Here is a 19,670-nt window from a genome sequence, read left to right on the forward strand (position 1 = left end):
TTGAGTTGTGGCGCAAATCGTAGCTGATATGCTTGTTTTCCAGCTGCTGTGACGCACCGTATGTGGCGACCCGTCCGGCGCGTAGAAGTACGCATCGTACTTGTCAGGCCGGAAACTGCTATGGATACCGGGCGACTTTGTTCAGTGTTAGGAGTTACGGCTCGGACGGAGAATGGAGCTTGACTCAGCCTACGTGTCCGTCGTGTTTTTGGCAGTTATGCACATCGTACTTCCTCTGCAGGACCGACTGGCTCCGGGTACGTGTCGTCGCACAATAAGGCTACGGACAGCTCTCGGGAGCTGTCTGACCCGGTATCGGAATCGACCCCTAAGTGTGTAAAACAGGGGTTCCAATCATCTAGCAATGTTAGTGTTACCCCTTACTTGCTTAATTGTTTTGTTTCAGTGTTTATTTATATATTTTGAAAGTGTGTGTCAAATGTCATGAAAGACTCTGGGGTCTGACGAACATGCAGACATACGCAAATGGGTGCATACTGCGCACGGACTTTACGACCTGCCTCTCATTTTACTGTACTAATTAATGCACTGATAGGTTACGTTTATAAAAGCCTATTCATTCACTAATTGTCTCAAAACAACCTCCCTGAAGAATATTATTTCGGCTTATCACTATTTCCTAGCACCTGTGCTTTGATATGCCCAGGGGACTGCACCCCACCATCGACCCACTGCGCTCACATCCTCAAACCATATCATGTCCATTAAAAGAACAGATATTCACGTGGGACCTCCCCTGGACACCTGTCTGCTGCCCCCAGAGTCACCTGTTATGGTCCTTCGGCGAGTAGCTTTCCCCTGTGGGCAGCATTCCCACAGCAAATCGTATCGTCGTCTTGGGAGTCGGTGTCTGCTTAATGATTTGGGACTACAATTGGAGCCATAGTTAATTGACACATGTCATTGCACATTTTAATTAGCAGGGGTGCCCTTTTTCCAACCTCTCCGAATTGTGATTCAGAAAGAGTCATAGAAACCATGTTTCGAGTCGAAAACGCATTTTTTTCCCCCACCAGAGTTTAGTGATTAGTGAAAAAACTTTTGCGGTCGCAAACTGATTTTGAAAATTGTAGGGTTTGGGATTGCAAAACGCTTTGCACTTCGGCCCTTTTGACTAGAAACCATAGAATATATGGCTTTTTTTTTGCAGAAGACAACATCGAAGGAGCATAATAGGATCATGTTGAGTGGCTGTCGTTGCCCCTTTGCATCTCTTGCAGGTTGCCAGCGGCCTGTCTCTTTTTGAGACATTGCATGGATCAATCCTTGAAGGCGTCTGTTGTGTGATCCATCGCCCTGTGCTGTTTATCGCCTTCCAGGAACCATCCACAACACTCGTTATCGGGTCTGTGGGCACTTCTACTCATTGCCGTGCCAGCCACATTCTCTTCTTAAAATGAATGATAAGGGGGTTCAATCCATCTTGGACTTCACTTTGCTGACACTCTGGTTATATACTGGGAGGTGGTGTCTTGGTCGGACTGTGGAAATTTGGCAGAGATAGCTGTTAGCATTTAGCTGAAGCCATCTTGTTTCCAGCAGCCATTTTGTCAACCATGTGCTTTTTCCTTCTTCACTGTTGCTTGCCCTTGTGCTTTGCTCAAAGAACTGGCTATACTTAGCCTCTGCTACTCTGCACATGTGCAGAAGAGTCTGTAGCTGCCCATGCACCTGCTCTAGTCTGTAACTGTCAGGTTGTTTTTACCAAAGTCAGCAACTGCTAGCTCCTCCTTTACTGTTGACTGTGCATTCTTTGCATGACCATTTATGTATGTAACTCTCCTATGTGTGCTTGTACCGCCTTCTTTTGAGCTCCTGTGTGGGTATAAAAGACCCATGGTTCTTCTACTCCTTGTGCTACTTCATACACTACCGAAGGGTGTTGTGTGAATGTAGTTCCACCTCATGAGGTTAATAAAATATCTTTTTACTATTTCAGCTTCTGTGCCAACTTCTATTTTCTGGTCTGAGGACTTTTGTGCAGAGAAGGGCGAACCCCTAGCACTGGTAGGCCTTGCTGAGGTCCACCTCTACAAATTGGCGCGCAACGTGGGGCTCATCGGCGACTCGGATACCCGAAGGAGCGGTCATGACGGAGGATTGGAATCTCGCTACGGGTGATCACTGCGTGAGGAGACCCGTGTCTTCGCAGCCGCGGCACTTTTTCCACTTCTCCTGATATTGACCCTCCAGGCGGTGCCGGTCCTCGACTGAGATTCCTTCTGGTGTTCACCGTGCAGAAACCATTTGGTCGATTCTGAACTTGGCAATTGGGAGCTGATGGCTTGTGCTTGGTAAGGTCGTCGACATTTGTTTGTTAGTATTTGGCCAAAAACTGGACTTGTTTGGATATATATATATATATATATACACACACACACACACACACACACACTGCAATTTATATAGGCAGGTAATGAGAACATTTTGAAAAACTTTAACGGCACAGTTTGTGTTAAGTGCTACTTTGCGTATAATATTGTATATAATACAATATTCTTGGCATGCCTGTTTCAAGCACACTTCGTAGAATGTGTTGCTTTCTTGGAGGTACCTATATGGATCTTGAATGGAATCAGCTGGCTCCCCCAGAGGGGACACCAAATAGCGATATGTATAATGTATATGAAATGGTATTTCTTCTATAATGTACAGCACGTTATGGAATAAATATACTAGTAAGGATCCTGAGTTGCGATGGCCTATAAATGGGTAATTTGATCTTAAAAAGATTCAGTATGTGAAGCAATGTATGTTTAAACGTAAAAGTAGACAGGATATGTTTGATTGTGTACGAATGTGGGAGAAAGAAGCGTGTGAATGTGTGAGAAGAGAGCAAGCTTTGGTAGAAAAAGAACAACGCAAAAATATCCATGCGAAGGCGCTGGAACTGAAAAATAAAGAAATGAAGGAGATAAGAGAGGATAGGGAGCGTTGTTTACAGGTAAATGGCCAATACCCTGTCCGGCGCCCCCTTTACCCTCTACTTAATAAACCACAGGACGATTCCATTTTGTTAGATCGCTCCCCGCCTCCATACACTTTTCCCTCTGCCCCTACTATCGATTCTGATGATGATATTTCTCCTACAGATCAGGATCAGTTAGGATCCGATGCTCAGCGTCAGACTCGCTCAATTCTACCAGCTGATCGTGCAGCCGCTCTTAGATCAGCTGCTTGCAAAGCAGCTTGTGATGACATTTCTGCTTCAGATCTTGTAGCTGATGTACAACAATGGCAGGATAGGGAACAGTTATATTTTGTAGAAACATTTACCACAGAAGTGATTGCACGGTTTAGAAAGTATTCCAAGAGTTAGAGCCTGTTGATATAGCAAACGATTATACACCATAGCAAACAATTGCGCGACGGTCTTTTTCTCCCTTCTCAGGTGGCTGACTGAATTAGACGCTTGGTTAAACTGTGAGCTGAGGCATTCCGTTTGCGGGAGGAGGAAAAGGCAGCCGCTGCAGCTGAACAAACAAATTATCCCTCCGTGCCGCAGGATGGCAACCCAGGGACAGATAAGGCTATTGTAGTTCATGGGAAATGCGTGAAGCTGCGTAAGGGTACGGGAAAGGATGACGATAAAACTTCCGATGATGCGAAGGGATATTTCATTTATAATTGGGTCTATACTCCTTGGAGTAGAGCAGATGTTATGGCTCTTAAGACTGCTTTGCCAGACCCGCGGAAAAATCCGGCGGCTTTTTACGAAGAAATTGAAGGAGCTATTGGTTCTTGTCTTATGACTTTGCCTGACATTGATATGTTTTTTGGGCTTATCCTACCCCCCTGATACGTGGAGATCTATTCGTAAAGTAGATGATCAGGCAGCTTTTGGAGATGTTTGGAGGGAATTAGAGAGGACAGAGAGAATGGGAACCAGCACAGAAACCGCAACAACTGATTTTAGACCTTCCAAAAGCTATAATTGTTAAATTGAAAACTCTCATTCCTCCTAAAAAGATAGATTGGACTAGTTTAGCATCCTGTAAACAAAAGACAGATGAATCGGTCTCTGACTTCTTTACACGTTTTGAGGAGACATTCCACGACTTTAGTGGCCAGTCATTGACAGATGACACGGGCAGGCATCTGTTTGTCAATAAATTTGTCGCGAACATGCTGCCAGGAATAGCTAGTCGCCTAAAGGCCAGCGAGAGTTCATGGATTACGTCTTCTCCAGTCTCTCTTTTGACTTTGGCTCAGTATTATGAAGGTCAGGAATTGGAAGCTAAAGGCAACGAGGATTAAAAGACTAAAGATTTAAAAACAAACGTTATGTTAGCTCAGGTTTATGGGCCATCTTATAGAGGTGGTGGCAGAGGCGGACGTGCGATGTACCGCCCTGGCGCACCCTCTTTTCCCTGAGTTACTTTGTCTTCTGATCAGTGCGCCTATTGTAAGGAGATTGGACTTTGGGTTGCTGACTGTCCACAATTGCGTACTCAGCAGTATCAGCGTGGTCGAGGACAAATGAGAGGTCGTGCAGGGAATTCAGGATATAGAGGAGGTATGGATAGTCGCACTAGGTTTGAAGCTGTTGAGCATACTCAGAATTCTTCTAATACTTTTGATAGGTGTAATCAATATCAAATGTCTGCTTTTCCAACTGCTGATTTAAAAGATTCTGCTTATGCATAGGAATTCCTAGGATGGGGTAAGGAATCAGTTGAAGTCCCAGTAGATCAGGAGGGTCCTTATGTTACTGCATACGTTTTAGGTTCCACTGATCGGTTTTTGGTTGACACAGGAGCTACTCGTAGCGCTCTGTCTAAACAATTGGTTCCAAGGGCTCCCCTGTCTGGCTTAACAATCACATCGATGGGTTTCGATGGGACTCCTTCCCTTAGCCCACTCTCACAACCACTTGCAATTCATGTTGATACATTTTCTGCTCCATGTCCATTTTTGCTTTCCCCTAACACGCCGGACAATATTGTGGGTCTTGATATGCTCAAGCATTTCCGGGCTACGATACGTTGTTCCCCAGAAGGCGTGCGTGTTATTTTGAATAATAACTATTCCATGGTTGAGAAGTCCTATCTCATTAGAGAAGATATTGCCTTGGCATCACTCCCTAGTACTTTGTGGGCGACATCAGATACCGATGTGGGACAAATGGTGATCCCACCAGTCCATATTCAAGTGAGGGAAGGTGCTTCATTGCCTCGATTGCCTCAATGCAAAATTTCTCAAGTAGGCGAGGAAGCATTAATACGTATTGTTCAAGACCTGATTGCAGTAGGAGTTGTGGAAGAAGTCCCTTACAATATTTGCAATAGTCCTATCCTTCCCATTTTGAAGAAAGATACTGATACTAAAATTTACAGGTTTATCATTGATTTGCGAGAGGTTAATAAGATTGTAGTGCCCCAATACCCGGTAGTCTCTGACATCACGACACTCCTTACTATGGTTCCTCCAACTGCAACTACATTTTCTGTGATTGATCTGAAGAATGCTTTCTTCTCGATTCCTATTCATCCTGATAGCCGATATTTGTTCGGTTTCACTTTGAATAATCGATCCTACAGATTCTGTAGAGCTCCCCAGGGGTATACAGCGAGTCCTAGTATTTACAGCCAAGCTTTAAAAAGACAGCTTGATTCTTTCCCTGTACCAACAGGGGTGGCTCTCATACAATATGTCGATGATATCTTGTTGGCAGCTGATACCTCTGAACAGTGTGAAGAAGGAACACTGTTATTGCTTTCATTTCTTGCATCACACCATCACAAGGTTTCTCGAAAAATTGCAATATTGTAGACAGCAGGTTACCTAATTAGGTCACCTCCTGTCTAAGGAGGGACGTGCACTCACACCAGACCACATTCAAGTAATTTTAGACACGCCTGTGCCTCGTACCCAGAAAGATGTTCGTGCATTTATTGGTCTTACTTCATTTTGTAGGCAATGGATTTTGGGCTTTTCACACATTGTAAAACCTTTGTTGGCCCTCATGACTAAAGACACTCCAATGCCCCTCCCATGGACTACTGAATGTCAGAATGCTTTTCAGCAGTTGCGTCAAGCTTTTATGTTCTGCACCAGTATTAGGCACTCCAGACTACACTAAGGCTTTTACACTCTATGTACACGAGAGGGACGGTTGTGCACTCTCAGCGTCCTTGTGCATATTTTTCAGCTGCTCTTGATCCAGTTGCTCGTGCATTGCCTGGGTGTTTTTGCTCTGTTGCAGCGGCAGCTGTGTCCATAAGTCAGAGTGAAGGGATAGTCCTGTCACAGATTGTGCGTGCTAGTACCCCATGCAGTTGATGTGCTTTTGGACCAAACTAAAACGCAGCATTTAACCAGTGCTCGTTTGACAGGATATGAACTGACACTTTTGGCCCCTCATGTCACTCTGAAAAGATGTGCAACCCTTAACCCGGCTACTCTGTTACTATATCCGGCTACTCAATCCCTGCCACAAGAGTTTCATGATTGTATATTCCTTACTGAGGAACAGACAAATGGTCGTGTTGACCTACAAGACATGCCCCTTTCAAAGGTTGATGGATAATTATGGGTTGATGGGTCCTGTTTATGATTACCAGATGGTACGACCTCAGCTGCATATGCAATTACAACGCTTCATACAGTAGTTGAAACAGCCCGTATTCTACAGAAGTCAGCTGAGCTGAGCTGAGAGCACTAACAAGAGCGTGTGAACTTAGTACTGATTTTTCTGTTAATATTTATACAGATAGCCACTATGCTTTTGGAGTGGCTCATGACTTTGGGCTACTCTGGAAGGAAAGAGGCTTCCTTACATCACATGGAACGCAAATAGTGCATGGAGAATTAGTGCATAATCTCCTGACTGCCTTGACATATCCGAAGAAGATTGCGATTGTTAAGTGTAATGCACATAAGAAAGTAACAGATACAATAGGGCAAGGTAATGCCTTTGCAGACAGCACTGCCCGCGAAACTGCAATGCAGTCAAGCACTACATCAGTGTACGTAGTGTAGTCACAGGCTGAACGTTGGTATGATACCAGGCAGGAAGTGCTTGATATGCAGCGATCTGCCTCTACAGAAGAACTTGAGCAATGGTCTAAGGAGGGAACATTGGATGATGAGGGTTGTTGGAGGAATAAAGACATGACTAAATGGAGACTGCCCACAGCCTATTTATATCCTATGATTCATATGGCACATGGGCCAGCACATGTTGTAGCATCCTCAATAACGAAGTTGCTTACGCAAGTTTGGGATCATCCAGAAATTGCTGGCACTGCTAAAAAGATAGTGCAGTCCTGCTTGATTTGTCTCCAGTACAATCCTGGAAAAGGGACACAAACTCCAACAGGAGGGTTTGCTACACCAACTGCGCCATTTGAGGTTTTGCAGATGGATTACATCCAGCTTGAATGCTGTAATAATTAAAAGTATGTTCTAGTAGTGGTATGTGCTTTTAGTAAGTGGATGGAAGCATACCCTACAAAAGATAATACAGCTCTTACTACAGCGAAGGTGCTTCTAAAGGAATTCTTCCCTAGATTTGGTGTTTGCAAACTTTTGTGGAGTGATAACGGACCCCATTTTATTGGGCAAGTTGTTGAGTATGTCTTGAAAGGATTGGGGATTAAGCAGAAGTTTCATGCTGCCTTCCACCCACAATCAGCAGGACTAGTGGAACGATATAATGCTATTCTTAGGCTTAAACTAGCTAAAATCCAGGCTTCCACATCTCTGAAGTGGCCTGATGCACTACCCTTGGCATTACTGTCCATTAGATCGGTACCACATACACGATCTGGCCTCACACCATATGAGGTGGTATTCGGTAGGCCTATGAATATTTGGGGGATTCCTAAGCCACGTCCCATACATGATTTACCTTGTGTTATGATGAACGATTATCTATCACAGTTGACTGATAGTCTGCTTTCTATTCATCAACAGGTTCGAGAAGCTCTTTCTGACAGGTCGAGAGGTGAAGGCCACGAGCTGTGGCCCGGTGACCATGTGATGGTCAAGGTCTTCCAGAGATCGAGCAGCTTGGAGCCTAGGTGGCACGACCTGGAGCAAGTCCTCCTCGCTACGAGAACTGCAGTCCGAGTGACCAATCGAAAGAACTGGGTGCACTCCACGCACTGCAAAAAGGTGACATCTGCCTTGGTGGAACCTGCTGCACTTGCCGACCATCGAGACATCCTGGACACAGAGAGAGGCCAAGCCATATCACCTGAGGAATCTGAGGAAGTCTTCCCGGACCACACGATCCCTGGTGCATCTCGATATCAGCTACGACCCCAGAGAGAAACTGCATTACTGAAAGAGACTGGTTGAGCAACCGTCTTGGGTTAGTGAAAAACTGAGCTGCAAAGGGGGAGGGGGGATCTATTAGTGACACCCGTCTCAAACTCAGAGAAGAAACCAACGGCTGCCCAGGATTTTAGAGCTCCAACGGTTTTGTTACTTCAACAACAAGATGAATGTACCTGTGGAGAAAGCATCAACTGCTGCAAGGATTTGCAACAAGAGGATTATGTGTATTGTTGGGTTCACTGTCACTATGATCACTATGGCAGTGATAACTTGGGTTGTAGAGGAAGTGGCTCCTGCTCGACAAATACGGATTGTCAGTACTCCAGCACCCATTGAACACCACTATTTGACTCTCCCTTATCATGAGCAAAAACATACAGTCTATCTGAACAACACGTTCATTCAGATGTTGCACCACACGCACAATGCTACGAACATTACTGACTTTTGGGTGTGTGGAATGATGCCAGCTCATCAGAAAAAGGGAGGAACACCTTTCATTCCTCTTCCCTTTTCCCACAACGGCTCTTGTCAAGCCTGGTTTGTACTTCTATTGGCTTCTCAAGTGGCTAATATTACTGATATGAGTGTAGGGAGATTAAACTACTACCTTAATAAAGCATGTTATCCTGATGAAGAAGTTGATCCTCAAGCTAAAGGGACTAAATGGGAGATGGAGGAGTACCGACAAGGAAATGCTTCTGCACATTATGTTCACCCAAATACTCAAACTGCTAAGGGTAATGGACCATTTGTTATAGCTGTCACTAGAGCCCGAGCAGATTTATGTGCGAGTAGTGTGGGGAAAATTCCAGTAGGAAGAAGCGAATGTACTCAGGTTTTGACTATTGATGGTACCAATAACAGCAGTTTTTCGTCTTCACATAATACATACTTTATTTGCGGAAACAAGGGATACTACCATCTACCTGTTGAATGGTCTGGAGTCTGTTACGTATCCTTTTTGCTACCTCCTGTGTCTCTGGCACCTGCATCATATTACAAGGACTATCAACTGTTTAATGACATTTCTAAGAACAGATACAAAAGAACAACAAGTAATGATGAGGTAGATCAGACTGACACCGCACTGCAGCAATATGTTGACTTTAATTTGGGGCTGTTCTTTTGTGTTGCTGCTGCCTTGAACAGCAGGAAAATCAGACGATTAACTCGTGTCGTGGAAGCTGTGACCAACCAGACAGCTATGGCACTTGGAAACATCACAGAGGAACTACAGATTGCGAGGATTGTGGTCCTCCAAAGCCGTATGGTCCTGGACGTGGGTCTGGCTGATAGAGATGGTGCATGTCGCATCATAGGAAGTAGTTGTTGCGTGTACATTCCAGATCATGCCCCTTCAGTTTTTGATGCAATATCCAAGTTACACAGAATAGCTGCTGAGATTCACCCAGATACTGGCACATGGACTTTGGCCAGTTGGTTTTGGACATTGGTCTCTACCTGGGGCTGGAAACTATTAACAGTGCTGTGCATATTACTTGCAATTCTAGTGACATGCTGCCTATGTATACAATGTGGTCCAATGCTTTGCTCCATTTGTATCACGGCTTGTACACCTACCAGACGGGATGTTAGGCAAATGAATGCCCAGCGTGTACTAGATGAAGAGATTGATGAAATGATGAAATGATGAGAATCGACATACATGATGTATACCTAGACTCTTCTAGATTATAGATGTCTTCAGCTAACGCTAAAAGGGTCGTCTGTAGAAATTTGGCAGAGATCGCTGTTAGCATTTAGCTGAAGCCATCTTGTTTCCAGCAGCCATTTTGTCAACCATGTGCTTTTTCCTTCTTCACTGTTACTTGCCCTTGTGCTTTGCTCAAAGAACTGGCTATACTTAAGCCTCTGCTACTCTGCACATGTGCAGAAGAGTCTGTAGCTGCCCATGCATCTGCTCTAGTCTGTAACTGTCAGGTTGTTTTTACCAAAGTCAGCAACTGCTGGCTCCCCCTTTACTGTTGACTGTGCATTCTTTGCATGACCATTTATGTATGTAACTCTATGTGTGCTTGTACTGCCTTCTTTTGAGCTCCTGTGTGGGTATAAAAGACTCATGGTTCTTCTACTCCTTGTGCTACTTCATACACTACCGAAGGGTGTTGTGTGAATGTAGTTCCACCTCATGAGGTTAATAAAATATCTTTTTACTATTTCAGCTTCTGTGCCAACTTCTATTTTCTGGTCTGAGGACTTTTGTGCAGAGAAGGGCGAACCCCGAGCACTGGTAGGCCTTGCTGAGGTCCACCTCTACAGGACGGTGACTGCCAGTGAGGCACTTCTGAGCTGCAGTATAGAAGATCTCTCTAGGTAATAGGGTTCTTTCCCCCAAACTTTCTAAGATCTTTTTGCAAATGCTAGTTTGTAAGGATTTTACCCCAGACGCCGTTTTGCCTTTATTTCTTTTTAAACAAGGGGAGAAAGCAGAGATGAAAAGAACTGCAGAGTAAGATAAAGCAGTAGGAAATATAGACGTGGAAGAAAGGCATAAGGTTAAATTAAAACTAGGTAGTATTGGAATCTCGTACCCTAAAATTCGTCTGCGCTAGTAATGTCCTCTTGAGAACAAACACCTCGCGGTCCCGAAAGTGAAAGAGGATCTCTTGTCTTTATGGGGCCATGTGTTTAAACACATGGCACCATAAAGATAAGAATCCTTTTTCGACGCAAGGAAGGCAGATGAACCCGTCCAAATGGGACGGCTGAAACAGCCAAAGGTAAACGTCATGAACAGCTCTTTTCCAATGGCTTGCCACCGTTTAGCATAAACGGTGACGCCGGCCAATGGAAAAGAGGGGCGGGCTTATGTAGGCTGCATGCAGCAGCCTACATAGAGAAAAAGAGGGAGTGCGCATTACTGCTTTGTTCGGCCCTGGGCCCGACCAAACAGTCAGTACCCACAACAGTGGGTAAGCCATCCCCCCCCTGCCCTCGAGCAGAACCCATCAACCAGGCACTTCTGCTTTCTCGCAGTGCGAGAAGCAGAAACATAAAATGGTAGTTTTACCATTTTATGTTTCTGCCTTCTCGCACTGCCCTGGGGCCGACCAAACAGTCGTTACCCACAACAGTGGGTAACCCACTCTTCCCCCCTGCCCTCAAGCAGGACCGCCCGTCCACCCTCAACCAGAAGCAGAAACATAAAATGGTAGTTTTACCATTTTATGTTTCTGCCTTCTCGCACTGCGAGAAAGCAGTGGGCGACGCCCCCATGGTGGAGCCGCCACTGAATGTGAGAACTAATGGATGCCTTGTGAAGGGCAAGTACGAGAGCACTGATTTCTGCTCTTTGTAAAGTGGCACCACCTGAAACTTTAAAGTATGTATGCAGTGCCTTGAAGTTTGCAACTTCAAAAATTCCCTGTACTGTAGCGCAAGCTGCTGAGTATTTCTGCTTAGTAACAATCGCAGATTACACAGAGTCATCCATTTAGAACACAGTCCTATACTCACATTTGGGGGATATATTTGGAGTTTGTGGGATTGTTGGCTTCTACTCTAGAAAGTAAGTGTAGGATCATACTCAAACTATCTGTGATTCACAGTATGTGTCACTTCCCACAGGTCAATGAAGGTGTACTGCACTCGCATTAGGGATACTCACTTTAGTAACCACCTCAAGCGTAGGTATAGAGGAAATTATGGCAATCTGTTTTCCCAGAGCCACAGAATGGCCCTTTAAGAGGGCCGCCTAACCCGCCATGAGAATTTTGTCTGAGTGAATTCCTCTTCTGCAGCAGAATATAAATGTGATCTGCAAGCTTACAGAGTAGTCTGTCTCATTACTAACAACATATGTGTAACTTTGAGTATTCTGAACAACCCTAATTACTAGGTTGGTCTCATGGTCTCATGTCTAGACAGATTTGTCTTTAACATGTCTCCAAGCAGTCTACATAAAATAGCAGTGTGCACATTTGTCCTACTTTCTCAGAATTGTTTTGTTTTATTATTTCATAAAAGGGCTTAACCAGATAAAAAAATGTTGGCAAACAAACTCTTTCAAAGTTCAGAAACCCCATCAGGGCTTGCAACTTTGTCTATGCCTTTGGAGGTTGTAAAGTAACATACTGCTGTTGGAAGTCCAGTGCCAGTCCTTTACTATCACAGGACAATTCATATTCAAGAAAAATTACATTCAAATAAGCAATCTTAAATTCCAACAATGTATTTTATACCTGTATATGGTTAAAAGTATCACTATTCTCCTTCTGGGTTATTTTACCTGATATTCTGCAGTGTGTAAGTCATAAGATAACACCTCCAGATTTTCTTGTAATTTCTCGGCTAGACCTAGCATCCTTGGCATGGTTTCCCCTGACGTTTTGCCTTTTGACCTCCTTATTTCCTTTTTGCAGGCTTTAACATTTTGGGCACTTTGCCACTGCTGAGCAGTCAACAATTGGCATATTTATTTTACTTACAAGTCCCTAGTAAAGTGTGCTGCCTGCATTCACGGCCTGTAAATGAAATGCTACTAGTGGGCCTGCAGCACTGATTGTGCCGCCCACTTCAGTAGCCCTTTAAATATGTCTCAGGCCTGCCACTGCAGAGCCTGTGGGTGTAGTTTTAAACTGCAATGTCTACCAGGCAAGTTAACCCTCTTGCCAGACCCAAAACTTCCTTTTTAATACATACAAGTCATCCCTAAGGTAGGCCCTGGACAGCCCAGGGGGCGGGTGCAGTGTATTTAAAAACATGTACTTTTTAGTTTTACATGTCCAAGTAGTTAAAAACTCCTAAATTCCTTTTTTCACTAGTGCAAGGCCTATTTCTCCCATAGGTTAACATTAGGATTACCCTATTACATTTCATAAGTGTAATTTCCAATGAGAAAAAGACAGCTATTTTGAGTTTAATGTCTCTAGACTAAGCTGCAAGTCTGAAAATGCCACTTTTAGAATTGCGCCATTTTCTCACTTTAACCATTCTGTGTCCCTGACTGTCTCTGAATACACATCTGCCGCGGGTGACAGCTGGGTTTTGTGCATTCTTTCTACACCGCCACACACAAAGGGAGCTTAGGTGTGCCTGAAGGGACATACATATCCAGAAGAACCATTAATATGATGGTCATCCTCGCCACCTCAATGTGCTGTGGCTGTCCCCACACAAAGAAAGGCATACCCCCCTGTAGTGAGTCTGGAGACACGGCAGGAGGAGTAGGGACCTTGTGCACTTCAAAGGCCTCTCTCAGAAATCTCCCCACTTCAAAGGCACAAATGGGTACGAGTACTGGGGCCCTGACACCAACAACTCAGTACACTTCTGGACCCGAGGACATTCTGCCAGGAAGAAGGTCTGCTATGCTGCTGAAAGGACGGTCACTCTGCTGGACTCTTCAGGACTCCTGCTTTACTCTGCCTGCCCTGCTGCCCTCGTTGCCTAAGAGTGAGAAGGGCTGGACCTGCATTCCTACATTCCCAAAACCAAAGTGACTAAGGGCTTGCATCCTGTTCTGAAGTCTCGTCTCAGCTACAGCCTTCTACAGCCTCTGGATTCTGCCAACTGAGTTCTGGCCTGCCAAGTGGTGCAACTCCAGTCCTGGGCCCTTGGAAGTGGGCTTTCTGGCTGTTAGCTGCAAAAACTGCACAGCACTGTCATTTCGCCAGTCGGGACCGACATCTTCGACATCGGAGCACCTTGCACCCAAAAATACGTTCAGTGGGACAAGATTAGATTAGTTCCTGTATCTGACCAGCGATCCATCACAGTCAGCCTGAAATTTTGGACTTACCCCAGTCAAGCACGACCAGATGTCCCCAGTATTTTATGCTTTTAAGCACTATATTTGTAGATAATCTTTAAAAATTCTTACTGCGGTTCTACTTGTTGGGTTTTTGTCATTTTGATCTTGTTTTGTTCAATAGATTAGGCTCTATTTTTCTATCCAGGTGTGTATAATTCTTGTGACGTGTTTTCAGTTTTTTATTGTTGCACAAATACTTTACACATTGCCTCGTAACTAAAACCAGATAAAGGGAGGAGTTCATGGTTGAATGACAAGACACTCTTACACCCTATTAGTGTAGTGTAGTTGAGCTATGATGGCCACTATATTACGCTTCACCTCTGGCTTTAATGGATTTTGAGCCGGAGCTTGTGGCTCACTCTGTAATGGAACCACATGTGGTACATATTCTTTGTTCCACCCTGCTTGATTATATATCTCAGAATATTTTAAAACCCACTCAGGTGCGTATTTTCCCTGAGATCCTCTGGTATTAGGGTTGTTAATGTGAAATCTATTGTTTTCCGCTGACGAAGATTCCACGGGAGGAGCTACTCGACGCCGCTGTTGCTTGCCGCTTGCTGTCGTTGTTGCTGTCCGCAGCTTGCCCGCTCCGCCGCCCGGTGCTTCTTCTCCACAGCCCCCATACTGCACTGGCCTCATCCCGCGAGTGACCACGGGGGGCCGAGCGGACAGGAGTGCGGGTAGTGGTGGCGGTAGTGGTGGCGGCGTGGTAGCCGGAGCCAGAGCAGAGGACGAGAGAGCCTGCAGGGGCCGCGGCAGCAGAGCCGCGGAGGGCCGCTGAGAACTGCGGAGGCCGCTGTACCTAGCGGACCATCACCGTGGGTGCTCCCGACGGGCCCCTGTTTTGCCCAAGTTTGAAGAGGCTCCCTCCCAAGACTGCGCCCTCCACCCTCAACTCCGCTCATACCCGCTCGGCGTCCCAGTAACCTAGACTGCATCCAGAATCGGAAGTCAGGCGGCTCTGTAGAGTGGAGGGCAGTGGAGCGGTATTGCCTAGAGCCTAGAGCTGTACAGGGGGAGCGGAACGTCGAAATCAGAGCCGTGCTGTGCTGACACCTTTTCTGGTCATTGTTAGTCATCTCTCAACCCTGCCCGAAGCCAGGGGCTTGAACCCAGTTACTTGGGCGAGTACCAGCTCCCTACGTGCCGGACAAATCTGCATAAACTGAGGTGAGCTAAGCCGAGTCTCTGCGCTACTGCTTCCTTTCCCTTCAAGCTCCATCCCAGTTTCCTTACATCTCACTGACAGGTTCCCACTCCTCCCCCCCCCCCTCAAGCAACGCCTTCTGTTAGGCGCAGCACCATCTGTTCTACTAGAAACTGACAATACTTCGAGTCAACTTTTGTGACACAGCCACTGTGGAAGCTAAAGCTAACAGTGCGGCAGTAAGCAGCCGTGGCAACAATAAAGCCATAAAACTAACAAATCCAAAGTGGGAAAAAGAGGAGAATAGCAAGCACGTCAACTAGGAGAAGACACAGTGTGAGTGTGTGCCCGGAGGGGGGCCCACGGAAGCAACCTGACTAGGTCGGGCCCAGCCTGTGGGCAACTCTGCGAGCCCTGATCTAAAAAAAAAAAAAAAAAAAAAAAAAAAAAAAAAAAAAAAGCCTTTACTAAGCATTCAGAATCTAAAGAGAAACTGTAAGGTCCAAACAGAAGTTTCCCCAGGGGCAAGGTCAAGAAGTACTCTTGGATCACACAGCGCACTAGGAGCATACGAGGAAACCCTTCCCCTCCTCACTTCAGAGGCCCCCATTGCCCCGGAGCAACATAGCAAGGGGATAAAGGGGTAAGTGGGATTATCATGAGGTCCGGAAGAGTAAGAAAACCTACAACAAGACCATCACCTAAACGGAAAAGAACGAATGTTGGTGGACGTAAAGAGGCCCTAGAAAACGACAACCTGATAGAAAACAGCACTAAGGACATTAAAAGAACCAACACATGTGAAGGAGAGCTCAACGACACAAAAACGAGCTCAATAGAACTCCCGACAACTAACAGAGGGACCGGTCCAGCCTCGACATCTGAGCAATACAACGTAACTCAGATAAAAGACACGTGCAATACTGACACAAGAAAAAACTCGCAAGAACTTATAAACATAGAAGGGCATCCTCCAAGGAAGATTACAAATTATTTTCAGCCAAAAATCTACACGAAATTCACATTTCTAAAAGACCCCGGCAAAGCAATCTACTCAAATAATGACACTATAACTGGTCTTCAATCCCCACTACGACCCGTTATCGCAGTCAGCTCCTTGCCCCAAAAACCACTCACAACAACTGCAGAAGTACACGAGTTCGCAGAGGAGTCCATGGTCTCCTCAAGAAGCACAACGGGGGCCGAAGTCCAACGGGCGCAGGCAGACGTCACAACAGGAATAACTGAGGAAAACACTAGCCAAAACCACCCACAGAATCGCCTATGCGGCCAAGAAATAAAACTCAGGGGGCTAGTGCCCGAGAAGGAGAACGTCAGCAAGCTGGCCGTAACATTAGAAGGCTCCCCGGGACATCAAAACTGTAATGCTTCAAGTGACCAACCATCTCTCACCCCACCACCTTATCAGCTCATAAAGCTCAAAAATGATGACAAGATTGAAATACCACACTTAACAAACAGCCCTCCACAAGCGCACCAGACAACACAAGACGACACTTTAACAGTTGAAAAACATCAAATGGAAACGGACCCTGTAAACCTTCCTCCACACTCGCCATGCGTGGATTCGTGCATAACAGATAGTGAAATGACCTTCTTGGCCTCACAAGAGTGGGAAGACCTAGTGGCATCCTACAACGTTAAATCACCTCTTAACAGCATCACTGAGGAATGCTCCTTTCACCACACTGAAGGGAGCAGAGGCCCCACTGAAACCTTTTGGGCAACCTTACTTAACTCAATTCAGCTGTCATCAACAGCTCTACAGTATCAATCTGACAAATTAGACTTACAGCTGATAGTCCTCCAAACGCTAGCAGAAGCTACCTCTGGGATAGATAGGAAACTCGCCGACCTTAACGGCCTCATAAAAAGAGGACAAGAAGCAGCAAAATCTTTCCAAATAGAAAGAACAAACTGCGCCTGCTCCCCATTAGTAGACAAACTATCTACATTACCCATGATGCTGGGGAACCTCCTAGGGGACTTAAAACAAAACATACAAACGCACCCCATAAAGGAGAACAAGCTCGGCAATACAACCTTCTGTGATAAACCATTAGGAACCATCTATGACAACCACATAGCCTCCAAGCAAAGGGACTCATCATTAAAATCTACTAGCACATCAGAAGCGTCCCCTCCGAATACCCCGATCAAAGAAAGAGTCGATCTAAAGTCATCTACGAACGCACGAGCCCGCCGCAAACAAAAGAGAAAGGGCAGGAACAGAAAGTCTACAGGAGCAGACAGCATAAACGAGAATCAGCCAATGATTACACCTTGGGGAAAGGAGCAAATAGGATACGCCACAAACCATACCACGGAGCTTATGGACTGTAGAATTACATCACCGTTAGACAAAAATCCACTAGACATAAAATCCAAAAACGCAGCAGAGATCGTCTTATCGACACCCTTTAAAGAGAAAATAAGCACACAGACAGACCAGAAGCTTTTCGGTCACGCCAAAAATAGTCAATCTAGTAATCTATCTGAACAGGCGAACGGCACGCAAAACAAAAGAGGGCCCATCGTAGAAAACCCGCCAGCAGCAAAAACACATTCTAACAAGGCGGTCACAGAGAAAGCCTTTGTTGAGCCCTCACTAATCAATAAGGAAAACACAAACACCGAGTCACCTATAAACCGTACTAAATATCTCAAGGAAACAACCATCCAGGGACAAAAGACGAAGGCAAGCATACACAGCACGAATAAGCCTGCCATTGAACAGGGTCAAATGACAAAGGCAAGTACTCACAGCACAAATAAGCCTGCCATCGAGCAGGGACTAAAGACGAAGGCAAGCACACATTGTACGAATAAGTCCGCCATCGAACAGGCCATAGAGGACCCTCACGGGATCAGTACAGAAAGCAATGACACAACATACAAAACCCAGTCTCAACACGAGGTCAAACAAAAAGAGGTATTAACACTCCCCCGAATATTGTCCCCCGGAAAAATAGAGACAGACATTATTTTATTCATTCCAGAATTCAAATCCAGAGGAAGAGTGGACACCCTTAATAGGGGCAACATACTAAGGCTAATCCACTCAATCGAACAAATAAAACATATTAACACAACAGACTTGCTCACAGTTGAATTTCTCCCTTCCCCAGTCTCACAAGGTCAAGACACTACAAAGACAACATGGAATACTAATGATGCAGCAGACCAAATCCTGGGGCAAACGTTTAGATTTTCTCAATGGGGAATAAAGCTAGTAGCAGGAAAAAGACCAGCATACCCCACCCCGCTCCTAGAGGAAAGTAAAAAAGAGCGCCCACAAATAGCTAAATCAATTTTAAAAGGAGCACGTAGCCATTCCCCAGGTCTAAACAGTAACCCCTCATATATAGAACACTTAGTAACCCAGCAATCAGACTTAAATAAGGTAACCATACGACGGACAATAATTAAAGAAGACACAAACTGACAAAGGGCAACAGGCCAGACCTCTACGGAAAAGAAAATCCCCATCATTAAAATTTGCAGCTGGAACATTAATGGTCTTTCTGAAAAACTAGAAGACCCAGAAACATCTAATTACTTAAAATCATTTGATTTAATCCTACTCCAAGAAACCTGGGAAGAGAAAGAGATACCCTTCCAAGGATATACAACTCAAATCCACCCAGCGACCAGAGGTTCTTCCTACGGTCACAGCTCAGGAGGCCTGGCGTCACTCGCCTCAATACCAACAATTGGTACAATGGAAGAAATCAATGTAAAAATCACCCCTCCTAGTGCGATACAGGCACTAGCTATATCAATTGAAAAAAATCAGGAGGCACAATTACTCTACATTATAAACATATATATACACCCCAAACACAGACAAACAGGGGCAAGTGAATTAGTTAGGGAAATAGCAAGACTCATGGAAGAGAGAGAAATGGAGAACGTACTTCTAGCAGGCGATTTCAACCTTCACCTCTTCGGAGAGAAAACAGCTGAAGAAATATCTCTGGACATGGATATTGCGTGGGGAATACCAAACCAATCTACAGCTCATCTACACAAGCAAACAAGATGCTCAAATCAATTACTGAAAGACCTCGAGCAGTTAAACCTGAGAGTACTCAATGGAAGATTTAAAGAGGATACACCGCCAGCATCAACATATTTTTCCCCAACCACCTTTTCTCATCTCGACTTCACCCTCGCAACACTGCCACTGTTTGAAATAATACATTCATTTAAGGTTGGAGAGAACGGCCAAAGCGACCACCTGCCATTAGAAGTGACATTGAGCGTCGCCAGTGGGAACGAAACGGAAGTAAGGAGAAGCATTGGCACAGAATACACCACCAACTACAGACGCATAAGGTGCAAGACTGACAAAGCAGAAGAATTATCAACTAATGCAAAAATAATCCTCCACCAAATAGCAAGCCAGACAAAGAA

At 45.1% G+C, this 19,670-nt stretch overlaps 2 protein-coding genes across 2 annotated transcripts in view; one reads left to right on the forward strand and one right to left on the reverse strand.

Annotated features, from left to right (window-relative positions):
* LOC146835039 (cytochrome P450 4B1-like) overlaps positions 1–19,670 on the reverse strand; it is a 393,192-nt gene that overhangs the window by 362,215 nt on the left and 11,307 nt on the right. The window lies entirely within an intron of this gene.
* LOC146835040 (uncharacterized) lies at positions 1,913–10,347 on the forward strand. Its single transcript, XM_085602702.1, has 2 exons — positions 1,913–2,315; positions 7,939–10,347. Exon 2 carries the CDS (start codon positions 8,468–8,470, stop codon positions 9,956–9,958), a length of 1,491 nt encoding a protein of 496 aa, XP_085458828.1. The 5' UTR covers positions 1,913–2,315; positions 7,939–8,467; the 3' UTR covers positions 9,959–10,347.

Source organism: Triturus cristatus, chromosome 4_2, assembly GCF_964204655.1.
Source record: "Triturus cristatus chromosome 4_2, aTriCri1.1, whole genome shotgun sequence".
Taxonomy (NCBI): domain Eukaryota; kingdom Metazoa; phylum Chordata; class Amphibia; order Caudata; family Salamandridae; genus Triturus; species Triturus cristatus.